The sequence below is a fragment of the Pipra filicauda genome, unplaced genomic scaffold (assembly GCF_003945595.2).
Source record: "Pipra filicauda isolate LSUMZ 115617 unplaced genomic scaffold, ASM394559v2 scaffold69_size3009148_pilon, whole genome shotgun sequence".
NCBI classification, from domain to species: Eukaryota; Metazoa; Chordata; class Aves; order Passeriformes; family Pipridae; genus Pipra; species Pipra filicauda.
This window is the reverse complement of record NW_024104864.1, coordinates 1533683-1552749: the sequence shown is the minus strand read 5'-3', so window position 1 is coordinate 1552749 and position 19067 is coordinate 1533683. Positions and strand designations below refer to the sequence as shown.

General features: G+C 48.7%; 1 protein-coding gene across 4 annotated transcripts in view; it reads right to left on the bottom strand.

Moving 5' to 3' along the window:
- Window positions 1–19067, bottom strand: part of SIDT1 (SID1 transmembrane family member 1) — a 42466-nt gene continuing 23399 nt past the window's right edge. Inside the window, exons 10-26 of one of the 4 annotated variants that reach the window (XM_027730259.2) lie at window positions 18964–19007; window positions 15013–15084; window positions 13285–13433; window positions 12574–12647; window positions 11967–12033; window positions 11282–11355; window positions 10578–10701; window positions 9406–9523; window positions 8395–8531; window positions 6604–6712; window positions 6193–6207; window positions 5359–5435; window positions 4201–4247; window positions 3358–3463; window positions 2956–3066; window positions 2121–2234; window positions 1–1718 (exon numbers count right to left, since the gene is read on the bottom strand). In XM_027730259.2, the coding sequence (XP_027586060.2) occupies window positions 1656–1718; window positions 2121–2234; window positions 2956–3066; window positions 3358–3463; window positions 4201–4247; window positions 5359–5435; window positions 6193–6207; window positions 6604–6712; window positions 8395–8531; window positions 9406–9523; window positions 10578–10701; window positions 11282–11355; window positions 11967–12033; window positions 12574–12647; window positions 13285–13433; window positions 15013–15084; window positions 18964–19007 (1501 nt within the window). In that variant the 3' untranslated portion in view covers window positions 1–1655. The other 3 variants (XM_027730260.2, XM_027730258.2, XM_039388929.1) reach the window with 3 other exon arrangements.

The following is a 19067-nucleotide window of genomic DNA, read 5'->3' as shown; positions in this document are numbered from 1 at the left end:
TCTGTTCTTCACTCTATTTAGTCTCACAAAGGCAATTGTAAGAGAACAAGCAGGTCATCTGCACCTATGCTCAGGAAACGTCTGTGACAGTCCCAAGGATGACAGCAGCTGTGTGACACCACTGGGCACCCCTCTGCCCCAGCTGCTCTCCTTGCTCCTGCTGAGAGCTGGAGTAAGAAGAATTCACATCAACCTGCAGAGCAGGGAACCAGGAACATTCATTTTATTGACAGTCTTGACAATCCCCAACTTAGAAAAAAATAAAAATCAGCTGGTGCAAAACTTTTCAAGGAGATACAGACTCTCAGAGTAAAACATTACCATAGTTGTTTGCTTTAGTAAGCAGAAGTGGAATGAAACCTTCCCATCACTGGGTACATGCACATACACTGAAGCAAAAATGCTCAGACAATGGCAAGAATAAGGACAGCAGGCCTGAAAGAACACTTTTTAATTCAAAATTAGCAAAACAGGTCCCATATTTAGATGCAAGGTCTGAAATAATTCACACCTCATTCTTGTTTTTTAAACAACCAAGAAATTAGAAACAACGCAGAAGCCATTTAAAAACTTATTTCAGATGCAGCAAAGTTTGACAAGAAAGTTTGGCCCAGATCTTTAGCTAAAGAGCTCAACCCCAACTGTCCCCAAACCTCTTCCACACTCCCGGTCCATAAGGGAACCTGCTTTGCCAAGTTTGTCCAAAACAGACTCATTGAAGGGGAAAGTCTGAGGTTGCTGGACGACATGCCTCTTCCACCTTGCCCCTTTGGCAAGGCAGGCAGCAGGAGCCAAGGGGCTGCCAAAGAGCTGCCCAGCATGCAAGGTTGTGGCTTTGCTGCGCCATCTCTTTTAGGTTTGCTTGAGGACAGCACTTCTAGTGCCCTGAGAGACCATCACGCTGACAAGAGCCAGCACCGGAGCTGCCAGAGGAAGTGTGGCTGTTCAACAGGAGTGAGTGAGAGCCTTCAGGAGCAAGGCGGGAGGCTCTGGCAGAGCACGCATGGGCAGCTCTAAGTCCACCATCTCCCTCCAACACCACAGTCTTGTTACCATGGCTCCCCACCAGCTACCAGAGGAGTCTCTCCAACAAAATGAAGAAAAGAAGAAAACTGTCTCCCCACTGCCACCTCAGTTTGGAGTCCTTTGCTCCCTTGGTGGCTGCAGGACAGGAACCAAATGCTCTCCCTGTGCAGCTGAAAGGACTCTCTGAGGGCAGCAGCCTGCAGGGTACAGGCATCAGCTCCCAGTGCAGGAGGAGCAGCACTTCTCAAGCCTGCTCACCAGAGAGGAAGCGGAGCACATCAGCAGGAAGGAAGGGAAGCAAAGGTCTCAAACACACCTCCCTCCTGTTTCCTCCCCCCTCACTGGCTCCAGCACCCACTGCACCTGTGAGCCAGAGGGCTGTGCACTGGCCTTGGCTGCTGGGTCATGCCTGCCCCAGAGGATGCGGTGGGAAAGGAGTAAACGTCGTCTTCCCTTCTGGTCCTGCCTCAGTTACCACAGCACCCCTTCATGCTTTCTGTGGGATCCAGCTCCCCTGCTCCTACTGTGTTGTTGGCCACGGAAGCAGGCTCATTCCCCACAGATACCAGTGGCCCAGTGCCTTTGGCTGAGCAGTTTGGGACGCCCCTGCACCCCTGTCCCCTGGGGACTCAGAACACCGGGATCTTGTCCCTGCGCACCGTATCCAGGTCATCATCCAGGGTCAGCAGGACCTGAGGAAGAAAGTACAAGGCAGATTCAGGTCTTGCTGGCCAGGCAAGTCTACCTTTCAGACCTTCAGGTCTTGATTTCCTGGGAGGTCTTCCCAAATCCATGAGTCACTGGTCACAGTAGCAGCCCCTCAGCTGTCCCACAACAACTGTGTGACCCACAGCCCCAAAGGGAATTTGAGGCCAAGAGGCATAGGGAGATAAATAAGGCAAAGGAGAAAACCTGATCCCTCTGATAAAGAGCATCCCACTGTAAAGGATGTCTGGAGATAGAGCCAAGAAGAGGAGTTTGGGCACCTCTGTGGGGTCCTGGAGCAGTCACAGGTCCATGTGGATGGAGAGGGGCAAGGTGGAAGAGGAGAGGGTGAGGCCATACAGCAGAGTGGGAGACTCAGCAAGACTCACCAGAAAGGAGAAGAACAAGGCAGCTGCAGAGAGGAAGTGCCAGACATCATGGTCATCAAAGAAACCCAGCAGGATGCATGGCCGGTTCTTTTCCCGGGACTCTGCTGGAGTCTCCTAGGGGAGCAGGCAGAGGGTCAGCACCTGATACCCACTAATACAGGGCTCTTACTGATCACACTGGACCCTCTAAAGATCAAGCCATCTTAACCCTCCAAGCAGAACCCAGGAAAAGGTGCTATGCTGGCCAGACATGGGGCGAGGGCAGGCCAGGAATGCAGTGGTAGACCTGAAAATGGATCTGGGGCCATAACCCACAGCTGGGGAGAACCCTCTGCTCTCCACATCTGAGGTCCTGCATAGCACAAGCTGCACAGCCTCTACCAGACCACTCTGCAGCAAGCCCCTCACCTCCATGGAGATGGATGTGATATCCCATTAGAAGACATTCAGTCTCCCAGGTCATGGAGAGCCCTCACAATCCCAGGCAAGTTACCCCCCCATTGGCCATCTGCTCCAGGGATAAGTCTTCCATCCAGTACTAGTCACGATTTGCCCAGTTTTGCTTTCAGATCCCCAGCTCGTCCTCTGTCCCCTGGTGAGGACCAGTCACCTCCAGATACCTGGGTCATAAATAGCCTCTACACAGATACATGCATACAGTCATTTTTGGCTCAGTACAGCTTCCCACATTCCCTTCACAGTCTGCTGAAAATAAGCAGCTCTCCATGAGCAGGCCAAGACTCTTCTCCAAAGTATGTTTTGTGCAAAACAAACAACAGAAAGGAGAGAGGATGAGACAGAGATGGACAGAAGGACAGTGAAAGGGGAACTTTACCTCCCAGCTGCTGAGGGTCTGGAAGAAGAAGTAGAGGGCAGCTGCCCACACCACTGCTGTGGCCACAATGCAGAACATGGGGATGGGCAGGAGCTTCTCAGAGCTGCGGAGCTGCAGACAGGGACACAGCCTCACAACACACCCTGAGTTCTTCACAAGGGACAGAGCTATACACAGGGCTGACACACCATCTGCACCTGGGAAGGGCTGCCCAACCCAGCCCCCCCTGAAATGGCTACACACCATCCCCCCCCAACACCTTGTTCCACCCTGAGCCCCACAACAGCCCCTCCACATCCCTCTGCAGCACCACAAGAACCCCAGCTGCATCCAGAAAAGAGGCCCATCCCTTCCCCTTTGGAGATAAGCACCCCAGGGACAGCTACAGCTGCCTCCCTCTACCTTCATGATGATGTAGAAAGCCAGATACAGCAGCAGGTTACAGATGAAGATACCCAGTATGTAGGAGGCAAAGTCTCTGGGCCGATACACGAGCCCAAAGATAGCACTGAGAGAGAGAAGAAGGGATATCAGACAGCCTCTTTCACTGGGGACAAGGTACATTCCCAAACTGCCAAGGTACAGCCACCCACTGCCCCACAGACACAGCAACACTGCCCCCAGCCAGGGAAACTCAGCCATGGTCAGCTGCTGAAGCAACTGAGACCACAGAGGACAGTAAAGGGCCCTGGGTTGCTTCCAAACACATCTCACTGGGTAGGAGCTGGCCCCAGACCTGTACATTTGGCAGAAAGCATGTCCCTAAGCAGCTTTAGTGAAAAGCAAGAGCCTGGGGCAATGATTTTAGGTCTCATCTAAGAGCTAATACCTCCTTGCTCAGCCAGGCTCTGTGACTAACGAGTGTCTGTCAGGTCTCCTGCACCCTGGCTGTGCCAGAGACTTCCCAGCTACGTGGGAAGCAGGTGTACAGCACAGCACAGCACCACAGTACCAAGCCAGCCCTACACAAGCTTGCTTAGAGACGAGCCATGAGACAGCCCCAGCTGAAACACTTAGGGATGCCTCACACTGTTCTGTAGTGCTGCGCTGCATCCTACGGATCTGCCTACTGTCAGCACTCCTCAGATCAAGCTCCCCGCCAAAACATGTCAGAAGGGCCCCAGCACAGGATTATTGCACAGACATTGCTGCATTTTCTCATCACTTCAGGCCCCCTGTGTTCCAGTACTGAATCCTGCTGCCCACGTGCACAAATACACAGGACACCAAGATGTAACTACTTACAAGGACCAGTTGACCAGGTTTCCAACAATGAGCAGCACCATCCTGTCCTGGAGGAAAGGCACTGATGATCATATAAAATCAGAAGGGTATGCAAAAAGAGGCCATTGCCTCAGAAATTCAGGATGTCATTATGTGAGGATTTGGAGTCTGGTTCCTGCAAACACACGTGCACCTGGTTCTGTAGTTTGCTCTGTGGGAGCTTTATCAGATGGAAACTGCTCTGACTCTCATAAATTTTAAGAAAGAGTTGCAAGAAGGAGACTGAACATCAAAAAAAGAACAATCTCAGCACTTAAGGGATCAGCCTCAGGAGGTTCTGCAAATCCTTTGACTACTTCTACTGTTTTTCTAGTTAGATTCCTTCCCTCCCACCGTTTTATAGAAAAAGTACTGCAGAGAGCAAGGACTTGCTTGAAAGACGCAGCAGGGGAAGCTTTGGATAGCATCCCACATGTATTTAGAGACACTTTTTTTCTCCTATCTCACCATTAGCTAGGGAAGCCCTGTAACTACAGAAGGCAGAGGTTTACATTTGTGGGACATGTGCATTTATGCTTACAGCTGCTTTCATGATGTAGCTATTTCAGGCTGGCCAGGCTTACTTCCTGCCTGAGTGGACTTTGTTTATTCAGAGGTGGGAGAACAAATAAAAAAGAAAGAAAGAAAAAAGATGCTCATGGATAAAAACCCCATTTGGCTTCAATCCTTAATTAGCACTCTGCACCAAGAAGGAAGCCATCAGTGGGACACAAGGTAACAGCCACCATTTCTTACTTTTCTGCTGTCTGCCCCAAGGTGTTGCAGAAATGGCAATTGCTTTTGCTTAAACCACAGAGCCAAAACAGTTGCTGCCTTCCCCAGAGAGGCTGCACTGCACAGAGCCATTCCTCTGAACAGATGCCCCAGAAAGCAGGTGCAAAGGCAAATCCTGTCATGCTTGTATCACCTTTGCTTTGATGTTTTATTCACCAAGTTTGAGATCGGGGAAGTCTGGAGGTTGGGGGTAAACCACTGTAGCAGAGATCTACACTTACCCCAACCATTCTGGGGGAGGGAGAAGAAGGGAAGCAGGGACCATCACTTTTTCAAATAGACCAGACTCTTTCCTCTGCACATTGCCTGAAGGGTGAGCAATTGCTTAGATAAGAAGTCACCTACCATGTACATTGGTCGACTGCACTGCTGGATACAGTCTGTGTATAGCACCATCACTGCTCGTCGAAATATGCCCAGGTCTGTCAAAGAAGAGGATAAAAAGCCAGAACAGCCAGCAGAGTGAGCCCCAAAATGGGGAAAGACACAGACACCCACCAGCTGACAGAGAATCCAAGGTGTCAGCAGATGCATTTCTTGCCCTTTGGGAGCAGTCTGTGCTGAGCAGAACAGCCACCACAGGATGTGGATGGCATTTGGCAGAACAACAGGTTAAAAAAAATCAAAACAAAAATCCTCTCAAAGCTAGCACTACCCAGAATTCAAACAGGCCCTGTCTGTACACGTAAACAGGCTGACTTTGCAACCCCATCACTGGAAAAGAGAGGTGTGTGTGCAGGAACAGGAAAAACACCTTCCATGGAACAAGCTGCCAGAGCAGGATAACAGCAGAAACAGATCCCACAGCCCTCAGAGGCTCCTAAAGGGACACAGTGCACTCAAGACACTCCAGCTCTCAAAATCATTGCAGAAGCTTCCCTGCAGAGCCATCAGTGGCAGTGGGGATGGATGGACATACATGCACACACATGCCCTTCTTTAGCTATAAATGCAGAGCTTGAAAACGCTCCTGTGCCAAGATCAGAGCTCTCCTGTGCTGTATCACCCCTTTCCTGCCAAGGAGCAGGACTGGCAGTGCTGCTGGCAAAATGGTTTCACTTCTGGAGAGCTGACCCCAGCTGGCACCCGAGCCTGCCTCCCCACACACATCCACGCAACCCCTGGCTGCCACACCGCTGCACAACTCAGCAGAGATAAAGGAGAGCTGCAGACAGTTACCTGAGTCAGGGCCATCTGAGGCAAACAGAAGCAGAAGAAGAAGGAGAAATATGTTTGTAAGCAGAGCACAAGACACAGTTTCCCCACCAGACCCTCTCCCCCTCACCCTATGACCGAGTGTAGCTCTCTGCTCTGAGCACAGCACTAGGGAGTGTGCACTAGGGAGAGCTACAGCTGAAGGACAGGCTCCCTCAAAGCCCAGCTCTCCTGCCTCCACAGACCCACCGGTCTGGGAAGCACTAGCACAAGGATTTTAGAGGCCAGGAAGGGCATCGGATGGATGAGAGGACAGGGTAACCTAGAACACAGGCCACAGGACTGTGCTGACAGACACGTTGCACAGGTGACACGCAGGTGACGACAGGAGGCACCTGCACACCCAGGAGGAGATGGATCAGTCACAGCACTTACCCATCTTGAAGCGGCCCACATAGTAGATCTGGGTGCTGAGAGCCAACGAGGCCAAAACATGGATTATTGAGAAAACAACCCAAAACCACATGTCATTTTTCCCAAATACCTGAAAGCAAAGACACGTTAAAAGCAAACTGAGCCCTGTGCAGCAGGACAATCCTTTCCCATCCTATATCACCATGGGTCATTAGATAACCTCACTGATTACAGAAAAGAATCCCATAAATCTTCCCACTTGAAAATATATCTATGAGTTCAAAACAAAGTCCAGAGAGGCAAGAGGAGCTCAGCATTCTGGAGAGGAGACCATTCTGTCTGAATGTTCCTTCAGATAAGAGCAGCAGCTTGGAAGGGCTGCAACTGGCCCAGGGAGCAGAAACGCAGGGACACCCAGGCCAGGTGAGCTCTCTCTGCTGAGCTGGGCAGCAGCTCTCTGGCCAGGAGCTGTATTTTCACAAAGGCAGTAAGGGAACCAACTATTACTTTAATAAGTGTACTGTAGAACAAAAAGGAGAAAACCGCTCTGCAGGCAACTGCTCCTACTGTATATTTTCATTTTATTTAAGGACTGGAAGGGACCTACAAGTGCACATTAAAGCTATATTAAAACCTTAATCTTTCAGTTATACATTAAGGAGTCCAGAAACTCTGATCTATCTGGCTGTGAGCACTCCCCTTCCCTGGGGCAAAGCACTTGCATGAACTTTCCCCTTTACATGTGTGGGGAAAAAAAACAAAAAAACAAAAAAAGCCCTGACACCACCAAAAATCAAGCAGAAAAGCCACCTCTACATGAACCAAACAAGGGAGATGTAGCTTATATGCTCCACTGAACAGCTTCAAAGCACCCCTCAAGAAAAGATACAGCAATCCATAATAAAGCCCCAGTGTTTTGAACCTGGCTGTCAAGATCTACCACACTTATCAAGAGATTTTTGGGAAGTCCCAAGTTCACCAGCTGCTCCTGCATGCCTTATCCCAGAGTCTCTTACTCAGAGACCTTTGCAGTATCAATTGGTATTCCACATTATGTGTGGTAGTGAGGGGCTGACAGCCCAGTGGGACTTAGCTGCTAGTTCAGAGCAAGAATTCAATGGATTTTGCCTGGTTACTGATGAACAAAAACGAGTCCTTTAAAAGAAGGGAAGCAGAGACCTCCAAAGTAAAGGACAGGATGGGGACTCAGGTGAGCCCAGCTCAATATTTGCAATGCTGTGAGCTAACGGGCAAAGCAGTCCAGCAACTCTGGTTGATTCTTTTTGCTACAGTGCCCTTCCATAGGCAGGTACTCCACACATTTACCTGGGAGCTCCTCAGACATTATCCTAGTCCCCCATCTCTCCAAAGATTGCAAGGCCAACTGCAGGAGCCTTGCCCAACAATAAGGAGTTTTCCCAAGGGGAGAAATAGGCACAGGCAGTTAGGTATCAGATACTTGTCCTGGAAGCTCATCCAGTCTCACCCCGGTCCCCAACAATGTAAGTCACCTCACAGGAAGACCATCTGCATGCTGGGACATGGACACCTGGATGTGTGAAGTTCTTCTCTTGAGAAGGATGCTATGTGGTAGCAAAAGTCCAAAAAAGATGCCACCTAGAGGAAACTGCTCTGCTCTTCCCCCTCCTGAAAGCCCAGGGGAAGAGAGGAGGAAAACCCAAGAGAACTGAGAATTCAAATGCCAACAGCTGCTTAACACACTCTTATCCTACTCTGCTGCTTTCCCCACTTAAGCTATGTTCCCAGCCACACCATCTCCTTCCCAGAGAAGCAGGTAAGAGGGAGCCATACCACTCCAAGGACAGCCAGACAGATCACCACAGCAAACGAGGCATAGGCAGAGTAGGCACTGGCATTGATGTCTGGGTGGCGGGTCTGGTAGAGCTTGAGCATGCACAGTCCTGCGATCATGTACATGAAGGAGGTGTCTGTGGAGGGATCACAACAAACAGTGAAAACAGGTACAGCCAGTGGGCTGAGAAAGCTCCTCTGAGTGCACACAAAGTAGTGCAGCAGCAGGGCCAATCCCAAGGCTGGCAGGCACAAATCCCTGATGCTGCACTACACTGTACAGCACTTCATGCTCTGCCATCTTGCAGCACATGTACCATGCTCTGGGGCAACAAAAACTAAAGGGGATCAGAAAATAGGTGCCCACAGTGCAGCACAGAAACAGGCAGGCAATCACAGAATGGTGCAGGCTGGAAGTAACCTCTGGAGGTCATCTGGTCCAACAACCCCCGCTCAAGCAAAGTCAGCTATGAGAGGGTTGTCAAGGACCATGTCCAGACAGGCTTCAAATATCTCCACAGAAGAATTCCCAACCTCTCCAGGCAACCTGTTCAGTCTGTGACTACCCTCAAAGGGAAAAGAGCCTGGCTCATTCATTTTTGTTCCCTCTCATCAGGTATTCACACTCATAGACAAGATTCTGCCTGAGTCTTCTCTTCCCCAGGAAGGAGCCCACAGAGCAAAATTTCCACTGAGATGTCACAGAGGCTTCGTAGGCTTGAACACTCTGCTCCTCAGGCTGTGCACTTATTACCTTCAAGCACTGAGCTGCAAAACCAATGTGAGATCCTGCCAGCACTGCACTACCAGAGTCCTAAGGACTGGAGAGGAGGCTGACGTGTTAGTCCCCAGAATCAAAAGCCTCACTGCCTCCTGACTGAGCTTTGAAACAGGCAGTCTCCAGGGAGGTTTTGCAAGGGTAGAGGGATGGGAAAAATCAGTAACTCAGCAGGAGAGAAAGCGTGGCAATTCCTAGCTCCAGCTCAAAAGGAGAAAGGAAACTCAGCTTACCAAACTGGAAATTGGAGTAATTAGGGCAGACGTGATAACAGGCACTGAGCACCCCTTCCATCATCAGAGCGATGCCCATAGCATAAAAGAGACCAAAATGCTTTGGGATCCCATAGTCCTGGAAGAGAATAGATCTGCAGAGTAAGTACCCTCACTCTCCTGATGACAGGTGAGCTTCCACTCTCCATCACTTCATCCCTCCTAACTCCTACTCATGTCCTTTAGTCTGCAGTGCAGCACAGTGTGCTGTGCACAACCACAGGCTCCTCATTTAGCCACATGGCACAGCCAGTGAATCCACAGGCAGCAAACTCAAGCTAACCATGCTGAAACTTCTGGTCTGAAGACTTCAGTGTCTTGGTACCAACATCGTGAGACTGAAAATCTCTGTCCTGTACCTCATGCCATACTACATCCTGCCCAAAACTGAGAGAGGATTTGGGACCCAGAATTGTTCTTGTGGTCAGTAGGGTTAGAAGCACCTGAGGAGCAGAGCCCATTAGAGGGCACTTCCATCACAATTTGGCCAAGGTATCATCTGAAAACCACAAGCAGCAGACCCTTACAACTGCTAAGGCCATTACTTGCTACCAAGACAATGAAAACAGAGCTGTTTGTCTCCAGAACTACCAGCACCACTGCCCACAAGGCTGCAGGTTTCTCCATCCTCTTTCAGAAGAGTCTGCAGAAGCTCTGGCTACAAGCAGCTCTGCTTCAGAGTAGAGGCAGCCAAATTCCTCTGAGTTATCACAGGCATCTCTATCCCCTCTTGCTAACAAGAGTGCCAAGAAATAACTCTTAATTGTATAAGACAAATCAACTACTTCACTACAACTAAAGCATCTTGGGACACTCCTACCGCCCCAGTTCCTCCACAGTGAGCACTAGTGGACAAGCCACAGCCATGGGAGTTGTTCCTCTATTAACCTCCTTGTGTTCGTAAGCCCAGGCTGGATCACCACAGCAGTGTGGACATACCATATGCAGCAAAATACTGGGGTGTGTAAGAACATAAGCATCTCACCTATACTCTTTTGCACAGGAGCTAAAAAGAGGAGGATTCAATTCTCCAGCAAGGAAGGCAAATGGAAACACATTGCGTATCACTCTGTTTTTTGAGTTCATCCTCTCTTCCCTCCCTCCACTCAGCCCCATGCAATCGTGCTTCCTACCAGGGTATAGATATCTTTCATCTCCATGGCCCGACGGTGGAGAATGTCCCTGCGCAACACAATGAGGAGGAAGAGAAAGCCCAGCATCATGTGGCCCACATTGCTGAGGATGTTGTTGAAGGCACTGCAGGAAAGAAGAAGGTTTAAGACAAAGGCAGCACAGCAGCAGAAAGCTGAATCCTGGGCCATGATAAGCTGAACCCATTTTGCTCCCCCTCCACCATCCTCCACCTCAGCAGCTGCCAAAGTGCCAGTTTGACTCTCTGGATGTCAATTGTAGGTCGAGTAGCTCACTTACCCCAGTGAATTTAGCACTTCCTCTGAGACATGTCCAACTCTGGACTTTCTTTGCACTCTCACATTAATTTAGAGAAATGCTGCACTGAAAGGACTGGTTTGAACTTCTTTGCAGAGCTACTGCTCCTTGGATACAAGTGAGAGCATCCAATAGAGCACGGGAGCAACTCATTGCTGTGTCATAGATTTGGTAGGGGCACCCAGGTGCCATATGTTCCTGGGTGCATGTGTCTCACAGCAGTAAAGTGCCACTGCTGAGAAAAACAGAAAGCTCAGAGTCCTAAACTCCCAGTGGTCCTATCAACACAGTTACTGTGAGCCTGACAAGGATAAAATCCTGACGTGGGCACAGCACAAACACTTGAGAAGCATGAGACAATAATGCAGTGGCCATAGGGCTCACTCACCTCAGCACCCCAAGGGGATGAGCACACAGAAAGTTGTAGTAGCAGATGTCCTGATTGCCAGTCACATTTACTACCTGGACAGAGAGGAGGTGAGAAACCCAATATTAGCAAATACTCCCTTCTCTTGGGGGTTTGCTTCGTGCAAACACTGCATGTACACAAGGTATACCAGGACACAGCCTAGCTCTAGCACTGGCACAGGGGAGTATTGACATCTGCTAGTGAAGCTTTTAGGGTGGGACAAGGTGTTGGTAAAGGCCACAAACTCAACCCCACCACTAATAGATTCTCTTGCAGACATCTGATTAACAGTAGGATAGCAAGGGTAGGGAGAAGGGAGGAGAAATCACTTGTATCACAGCAAACCCTACTTGCTTACAGTTGTCTTTTACAGATTACAGCAGATTCCTCCTGTCTCTAAAATGAAACAGGACCCAAATGAGACATCAGTTGAGCAGGAAAACAGCTGGACTCCGACTTCCCAAGCAGAAATAGCAGAACTGCAAGCTGAGCAAGCCAAGCGTGCAGTAACACACAGTACAGAGAGGGCAGCTAAGGTAAACTGTCACTCAGACAGAGCAGAATTCCTGGGTGACCCCAGTTTCACTGCAACTGTCATCTTTACACAGCGCAACCACAGAGCAAATTTAAAGGCAAGAGGGGACAGCCACAGAGTCAAACGCACCGTCTGGTAAGTGATGACAAGCTGGATGACCGGCAGGGCATAAAACACTGCAATGGTGATGATGTTCCTGTGGAGAGGAGAGAGCAGCAGCAGTTACACACACCAAAACAAGTGCACACCTGGGACAGAGGCCCAGGGTGCTTGTGGAGGAACATGTACACTTCAGTGCCCAAGGGCACAGATCCCGCTCTCTGAGGTTATGATCTCATTATGGTCTCCTGAAGTTGAAGAGCACATGTGCTAGTGCAAACGAGGCAAATACTAAGAGCACAAGAAAAGCCAGGATGTTGACCACAAGCTCCTGTGTTTGAGTGCCAGTTTCTCCCCTTCCCCACTATGTTCCAGCACACCAGTTGTTACCACGCTTAAAAGCAATGATGCAAAACAAAATCCATTGCCAGGATCATGTGTGCACTGGTCCACAAATATCATTATTTGAAGTATGTGAGATTTGCAGTTACTGGTTGGAACAGGGTGAGAAAGTGTAACAGGATGGTTCAAAGAATATCCCCACGTCCAAAGTGTGGTTAAGAAGGGCAGGTGAACAAACTCCACAACTAGAGACAGTTTCCAGAGCTTGGGTCTTACCAGTTTGCCTTCTCCTTACCAGAAATAGATTTTGTACTTTTTGCTGACAATCCTTCGGTCCTTCCTAGACAAGTCTGATAGATAGAGGAACACCTAAAACATCAGTGGATGGGGAAAGAGGGAAGAAAACAGAAGAAAACCAGTGAAGATTACAGAAGCCAGTAGAAGATCCTTACGTATTCAGACAACCTGCAGCTTGGTGCTATTTGGACTGTTTTCATTCAGTGAGATTGTTGTGTCCCTTGATTCTATGGAGTTGAATTCTGCAAAATCCTCTGACCTCCAGGAATGGCTCCAGACACACAAAACAGTGCAGGATGACAAAAGGAGGCAGCTTGAGAGCTGCTAGCTTAAAGCCCCTCTGTACATCCACTGTAGTCACACTACTTGTACCAGATTAACTACCTACTATTGCAGCTTATTTTCTCACTATCTGTCACACCTCCTTGGACTTTCTGGGACACTCTCTGGGATTCTTCCTCCTTTCTCAATAGTCCCCAATACATTCTGATTTTCCATATTAAATCACTCATTTCAGCAGAACACTTAGCACAGCTGGAAAACTTCCAGTGACTGAAAAAACGCTAAGAAGCACATTCAGCTTTAGGAGATTAAATCCACCCAACAGGGAAAAGGAAACTTCAAAATCCTGGTAAGTGACTACTGCTGGTCCTCGCCTGGATGTGCCCATGGCCCAGCACCAGGGCCACAGCTGCAGTACCAGCCATACCTTGGTGCGGATGATGTTCTTATCACTTTCAATTTCTGGCATGGTGTCGAAGTCACTCTCCTCCTCCACAGAACTGTCTGTGTCAGAACCAGCTGGTGGCCTGTGCTCAGGGGAGGACATCTGACGTCCACCACTGGAGCTTGACTCATCTGGACCAGAGTGGGGAGAAGGAAACAGGCAGGGTAAAGGCTGAATCCCTCTATGCACAGCAAGAATAAAGCTGTCCCAGATACCAGCTGCACTCGATTTGATACAGCCATTTCAAGGAACAAGTTTTTCCATGATCCCAAACCTTCCTAAAAGTATGAAATTATAATCTAAGAGCACTTTCAAAGACCACTATCTCCCCCTCTGGGCTCTGAAACCTGGAATTCTGAGACAAGCCAAAAAGCTCTAGTGAAAGCAGCAGACTGTTAGGGGTCAAAACCACACTGATCTAGTCAACCTTCAGATTTTATGTAAGATTTATATATATACGCTTTTCTAAAAATATTGTAGAACAAAAGCCAAAGAAGAAGTAAGTCGATTTTTCAAAGCAAGCAGAGCACCAACTTTGCTCCCATTGCATTCACAGTATCGGTCACCTGTGGGTCAGCAGGATCTGCCTGCACTTCTCACAGGCTGGCCAAGCTCCCAGCCCCTTGCCCATGCTGGCACGGGCAGAACACGAGTTTCTTCCTCATTTCCCAAATGCCTTTAAAGCATTTTCTTGGTAATTGGGGAACGGGGGGGGTAGGGTGGTGCTGAAGCCCTCAACTCTACTGCAGGACTTAAATCTTCCTGAATTTTTCCCAAACCTCATGAAAAAAAAGTTCCGTGTTTCTTTGTCAGGCATTGAGAGATACCACATCTTCACAGTCCAACAACTGGATGGTATTTGGAGAGTCAGGGGTGTTATTACACAACAGTGAGCAAATGCATCCTGAACAGGGACCAAAAATTACACAGAGCTGCTCTACTCTCATTTGAGCAGCTGCCTCACACTGCCCTGCATCTGCAAAGCCTCACCCTGCAATCTGGGTCCACAAGCTGTCAAATTCAAGGACTGTCCCAAAGCCCACTGAGCTATTCAATGCCTACACCCTCACAGGAGGGGAAACTGCTGTAAGGAGGAGACTTAGAAATACTCTGGCAAAGGAATTAATTTCCCATCATCTCAGATTAGCAGGACCCTTGGGAAGTTTCTTCCTCCTCTGCCGCCAGGGCATGGTTTACCTGCTGACAGCATGACATTATTTCTTCCCTAATGAAACCTCTGGAGTGCAAGAAGCTTCAATCCTGTTTTGCACTGCAGCACGCAGCCGTTCAGCCTTCCAGAGAAAGGCATGCTTTGGTCTAAAGGCAGGCCTGATGAGCTAATAGCAGGCTTCTAGAAGCTTGCTTGGAAGGGACCGTTGTCAGTCCCTAGTAAATGTCCTGTCTGAAGCAGCATTGTCACCAACACTTCTCAGGTGACTGTGGCTTTGTCTAGCTGAGACAAACGTTTCCAATGACAGTCTCTCTGAGCACCTCTGTCACGGATTTGCCACCTTTATCATGTAGATGCTTTTCCCTGAAGTGCAACCTAAACTTCCCAAACTGCAATTATTTTGTTTCAAGTAGTTCCAAGATGCTCCCAAAGTAGCTTGCAGTTTTATTCCTTTCTGACTTTAAACCACCTTAAAAGAGTGCCTTCTCCTCCCCCAGGCAGAACCTTCCCCATGCCCCCAGTTCTGGAATGTACTGTACCAATAGCACCATAGCTGCTTCCCTCAGGAGTGCTGGCTGAGATGGGGTGTGAAGAAGTCATAATCCCAGATCCTGCAATGCAAACAGACCCAAGAGGGACCATTAGCTTCATGTCAGTGCTCCAAAACACATCTCTGAGGTGAACACAAACAGCTTGAAGAGCTGGAGGGGCTTGGGAAAAGCAACATTTCTCTAAACAGATGGCAGTCTCTAGAGTATACTGTGCAAAAGGAAAACCCTTGTTTTGCAGTGTGAAGCAAACCCATTCCCTTCAGCCTCCTCAGACAGGCTGCCAGTGAGAGGCTGCCTGGCAGCATGAGCCCCCCTCCAGCACCGTGCAGGGAACACACTAGGGCTGCAAGACTTGGTAAATTTTAGAACAAGTCTCACGATGTTCTGAACACTCTTCTGAATTTCTAATTCTTCTCCTTCCCATCTTCATGCAACTGACCTCTCCAAATATTGCTACCTCCAGATACCCCTGGAAGAGTCATAGACTTTAGCAAGGCAGCTGCAACATAGTTTTAACCAAGCAAGGAGAAGGCAAAAGATACCCCATGCAAGAAGTGGCCATAATCTTGTGCTGATGATAAGAGCAGAAGCCTTCGAGGGCTGGAGAGTCCCCACCTCCTGCCCACACATCTGAAACAATGAGGACTGTACCTCACAGTCAGGTTACACTGGGACTGTACCCTCCTGCCTCCACATTCCCTCTTTTTTTGCTTCCCATGGTGGAGCTCAGCAGCTGAACTGGCAGCAGACAAACATGGCAGGAAACAGAGCCCGCTGAATCCCTTCACTGAGGGATGAGACACCCATCTCCACAAAATCGAGAGAAGCAAGAGCAGCAGGAGCAGGACCACGTTTTCCAGTGGTGGCAAACAATGAGACAGGTTCAGTTACTTTAAAACTTCACCCTTGCAACAACATCATGTGGTCAGTCAGCAGCAAAGCGATGAACGTGGCACAGTACTTAGAGCCAAGCAACCTTACTGGGAAATGGCCTGGCTTCTCAAGCTGCATCTCTGGTTTCCCAGTACTTGATCTGTCTCAGACAGCAGAGGCAGACTCCTCTTTCCAGCCGGAAATTCTGGGCACTTCTGTAACACCTTGCGTAGGTTTTTATACCACTTCCGTTAGCCACATACGTAAAGGGACTTAAAACCTGTCCCTGCCTGAGCCCAAATCAAGGAAGCACCCTTACAGCAATGACATTTGATGTTTCAAGTCCCAGTGACTGCTTTCCTTTGGCATGTTCATTCTGCTTGTTGCACTGTGGGCTAATACTTGGTCTCAATTTCAGCTCCTCTACCCTCCTGCCCTATCCCTCTAACAGGGCAAAGGAACAGCTCAGAGGAGCATCAGAAGTGAACAACATGGCATGGACTGAGCACCAGAGGGAAAGCGCTGGCACACCTTAGCCCACCCCTTGAGCCCTGAGCTGAGCTTAACAAGATGTTGTAAGTCACTGCAGGAACAAAATCCAGCTTCCACTCATCAGCTCCCATGCAAACTCCTTCTCTCATGGCAGTTTTTCCTGTTGCTTTAAAATCACTTGGAAATCCAGATCACTGGGAAGAAGTATTTCCCCATGTTTGTGCCACATGCGCAAATCCTAGTCCTGTCAGTCCTGTCCCACAGGGATGCTCTCTCCTAATTTTAGACCAGGCTTTATTGCCTCAAAATGAGCTGTCAAACCTTCTCTCCCAAGTAACCAAAGGAACATTTAAATCTGGACAAAGCAGGGAAGCCAGGGAGAAAAGGCATTCTGCCCTGCCTCTAACAGCCACTTTGGATCCAATTCATCCACTAATTTCAGTCCCACTTCCCAGTGCGTGAGTGAGTCAGCAAAGTAAATGTACCAGGTGTGGTTCTTCCAGCTATTGCCTCCACCAGATAGTGATGATGTGGAAGGGAAGGTGTGCCACAGGATTAAAAAAAAAAGTGAACCGCAGAAGTCAGACATAAGATGGGTGACAAGAGCAAAGGGGCACATGGAGTTGCAGGATATTCAAGGACAAAGGGCAGAGACAGATTGCTCAACACTCCCATCCACAGTTTCTTGGTGGGGAAGGGGAAAGGAATGGGGAGTGATGAAGGCAAGACCCAGGGTTACTTTGGAGGAAGAGAAATTCCAGTGGGTGGGAAGAGGAGAAAGAAAAACAGAAAAAGCCAGCATGTCCTGAGTGACTTGGAAGACAGGGAAGATGCTAATTACCATTTTATGGGCATCAGTCAGACACACCCTGAATAAACACAATAGAGAAAGAAACAGTATATGGGTAGAACGTGGTTCCTCCCCAGAGGAAAGGACACAGCAGTAACATGCAGTGCCAGACACATGGGGGTGGCATGGATTACGAGGGAAAGGACAGCTCACAGAAGCAGCAGGTGCCTCTGGGAGGAAAACTGTGCAGGAACTGTGCTCCTCTTTCCCTTCACAGAGATGCTGTTCAGCAATCCTCCCCACTCACCAACCCAGTTCTCTGCCTTCCAGGTCCATACTAAGAATAGCATCTGTGCCCTGCAACTTCTTTGGGAACTTCCCAAGCACCAGAATTTAACTTCCACCTCTCACCAGGGCATCTTAGAAAGCAGCTTCTAGGCTGCCTGCAGCCTATTAAACCTCAGCTGCAGCACCAGTAGCACTCCCTGGGACTTCTGGTCTCACCTGGCTGAGACTGTGCTTCCTTGCCTTAGCCAGTGATCCTTTGTCACCACCCTGGAGCTCTTCCACAGCCTCAGCCAGGTCTCTTCAGCTTCCCCCAACTCCCCAACACACAGGCCCTTCCCATTTCTCCAGTGCCCTAAGACTTGCTCTTGTTTTACAAAAGGATCCATTCCAAATTATTTAAAATAAGAATATATTTAAGGACATTTTTACAGTCTCCTGTTCGTGTGGTGAAAAAAATTTTTCACACATATTCCAAGCACAGGGATGCATATGTAGATCTTAGTGGCTGAAGAAGCAAGAAGCCACTCCTGAGAATCCAAATGCCCCCAGGTCCTCGGCAGAAATATTAATCCAAGTAATGCCAGGTCAGAGTGAAGTTCCACTGCTGATCCTTTAAGCACAGCTCAATTATACTAGTATGCTTATCTGATGATATGTAGCAGACCAGAGAGACTGAAAAAGCTGGGCATGAAAAAAGGGAACACATCAAGAACCTTAATAGTGCCAAAACAATGTCCTCCCTTCCTCTAGGAGAGAGGTACAAATGACCTCATCACCAATGCTTTGAAATACTTTGCAGGCACTAAATATTTAATCAAAATGAAAAGGCCAGACTCCCACACCACCAGAAAGCAGAAACTCCCAGTACTCCCCATCCACATGACAAAAATTTCCATCTCTCACTGGTAGCTTCTCAGATGCAGCTATGTTTTTGTAAGGCAGGAAGCTGCAATATGTTGAGATGTGGGTGCAGCATAAAGTAAATTGAATCCAATGCCAAAGTAAATATCACAAACGCCACTACCTAACTATTAGTCATTCATTCACCTGGTTGTCTGCAACTTCCAGTTAAAAAAATTAAAATACCTCATGCTTAAGGAGAGTATTAAAATACCTCATGCAGAGGAGCTCTTAAAGCATAAGATATACCCGAAGTGCCTTGCTTTAAAAATCAACAGATCTGACATCAGGAACATTAGCCTGTAACTAGGTCTCAGCAAGGTTTGACCTTCCTCCACCCCTTTAAAACCCAGTTCCTCAGAGTAGGGGTCAGGACCAAGTTCAGGTGAGCTGGCTTCAAATGCCCTCTCTTATGATGGCAGTGAGGAAGCTCTAACATCTTTCATCAGCACCAGAGACTGTGGTACATGTACATGAAAGATGGCTCGAAGAGACTGAAGGTACTTGACTGACAGCTTGTCCCTTGCCTAGCCTAGGACCTCTGCTGTTCACTTGAAGTTGCTTAAAGTTGTCACAAAACAGAAAAGAAACCTTACCATGCTCGGGACTCAATCTCCCAGCAGAAGCCTTCCTTTGAACCCTGAAAAGGAACAGACAGCACTCATGAGAGACCCAACAAACCCCATCACCTGCCAGCCAT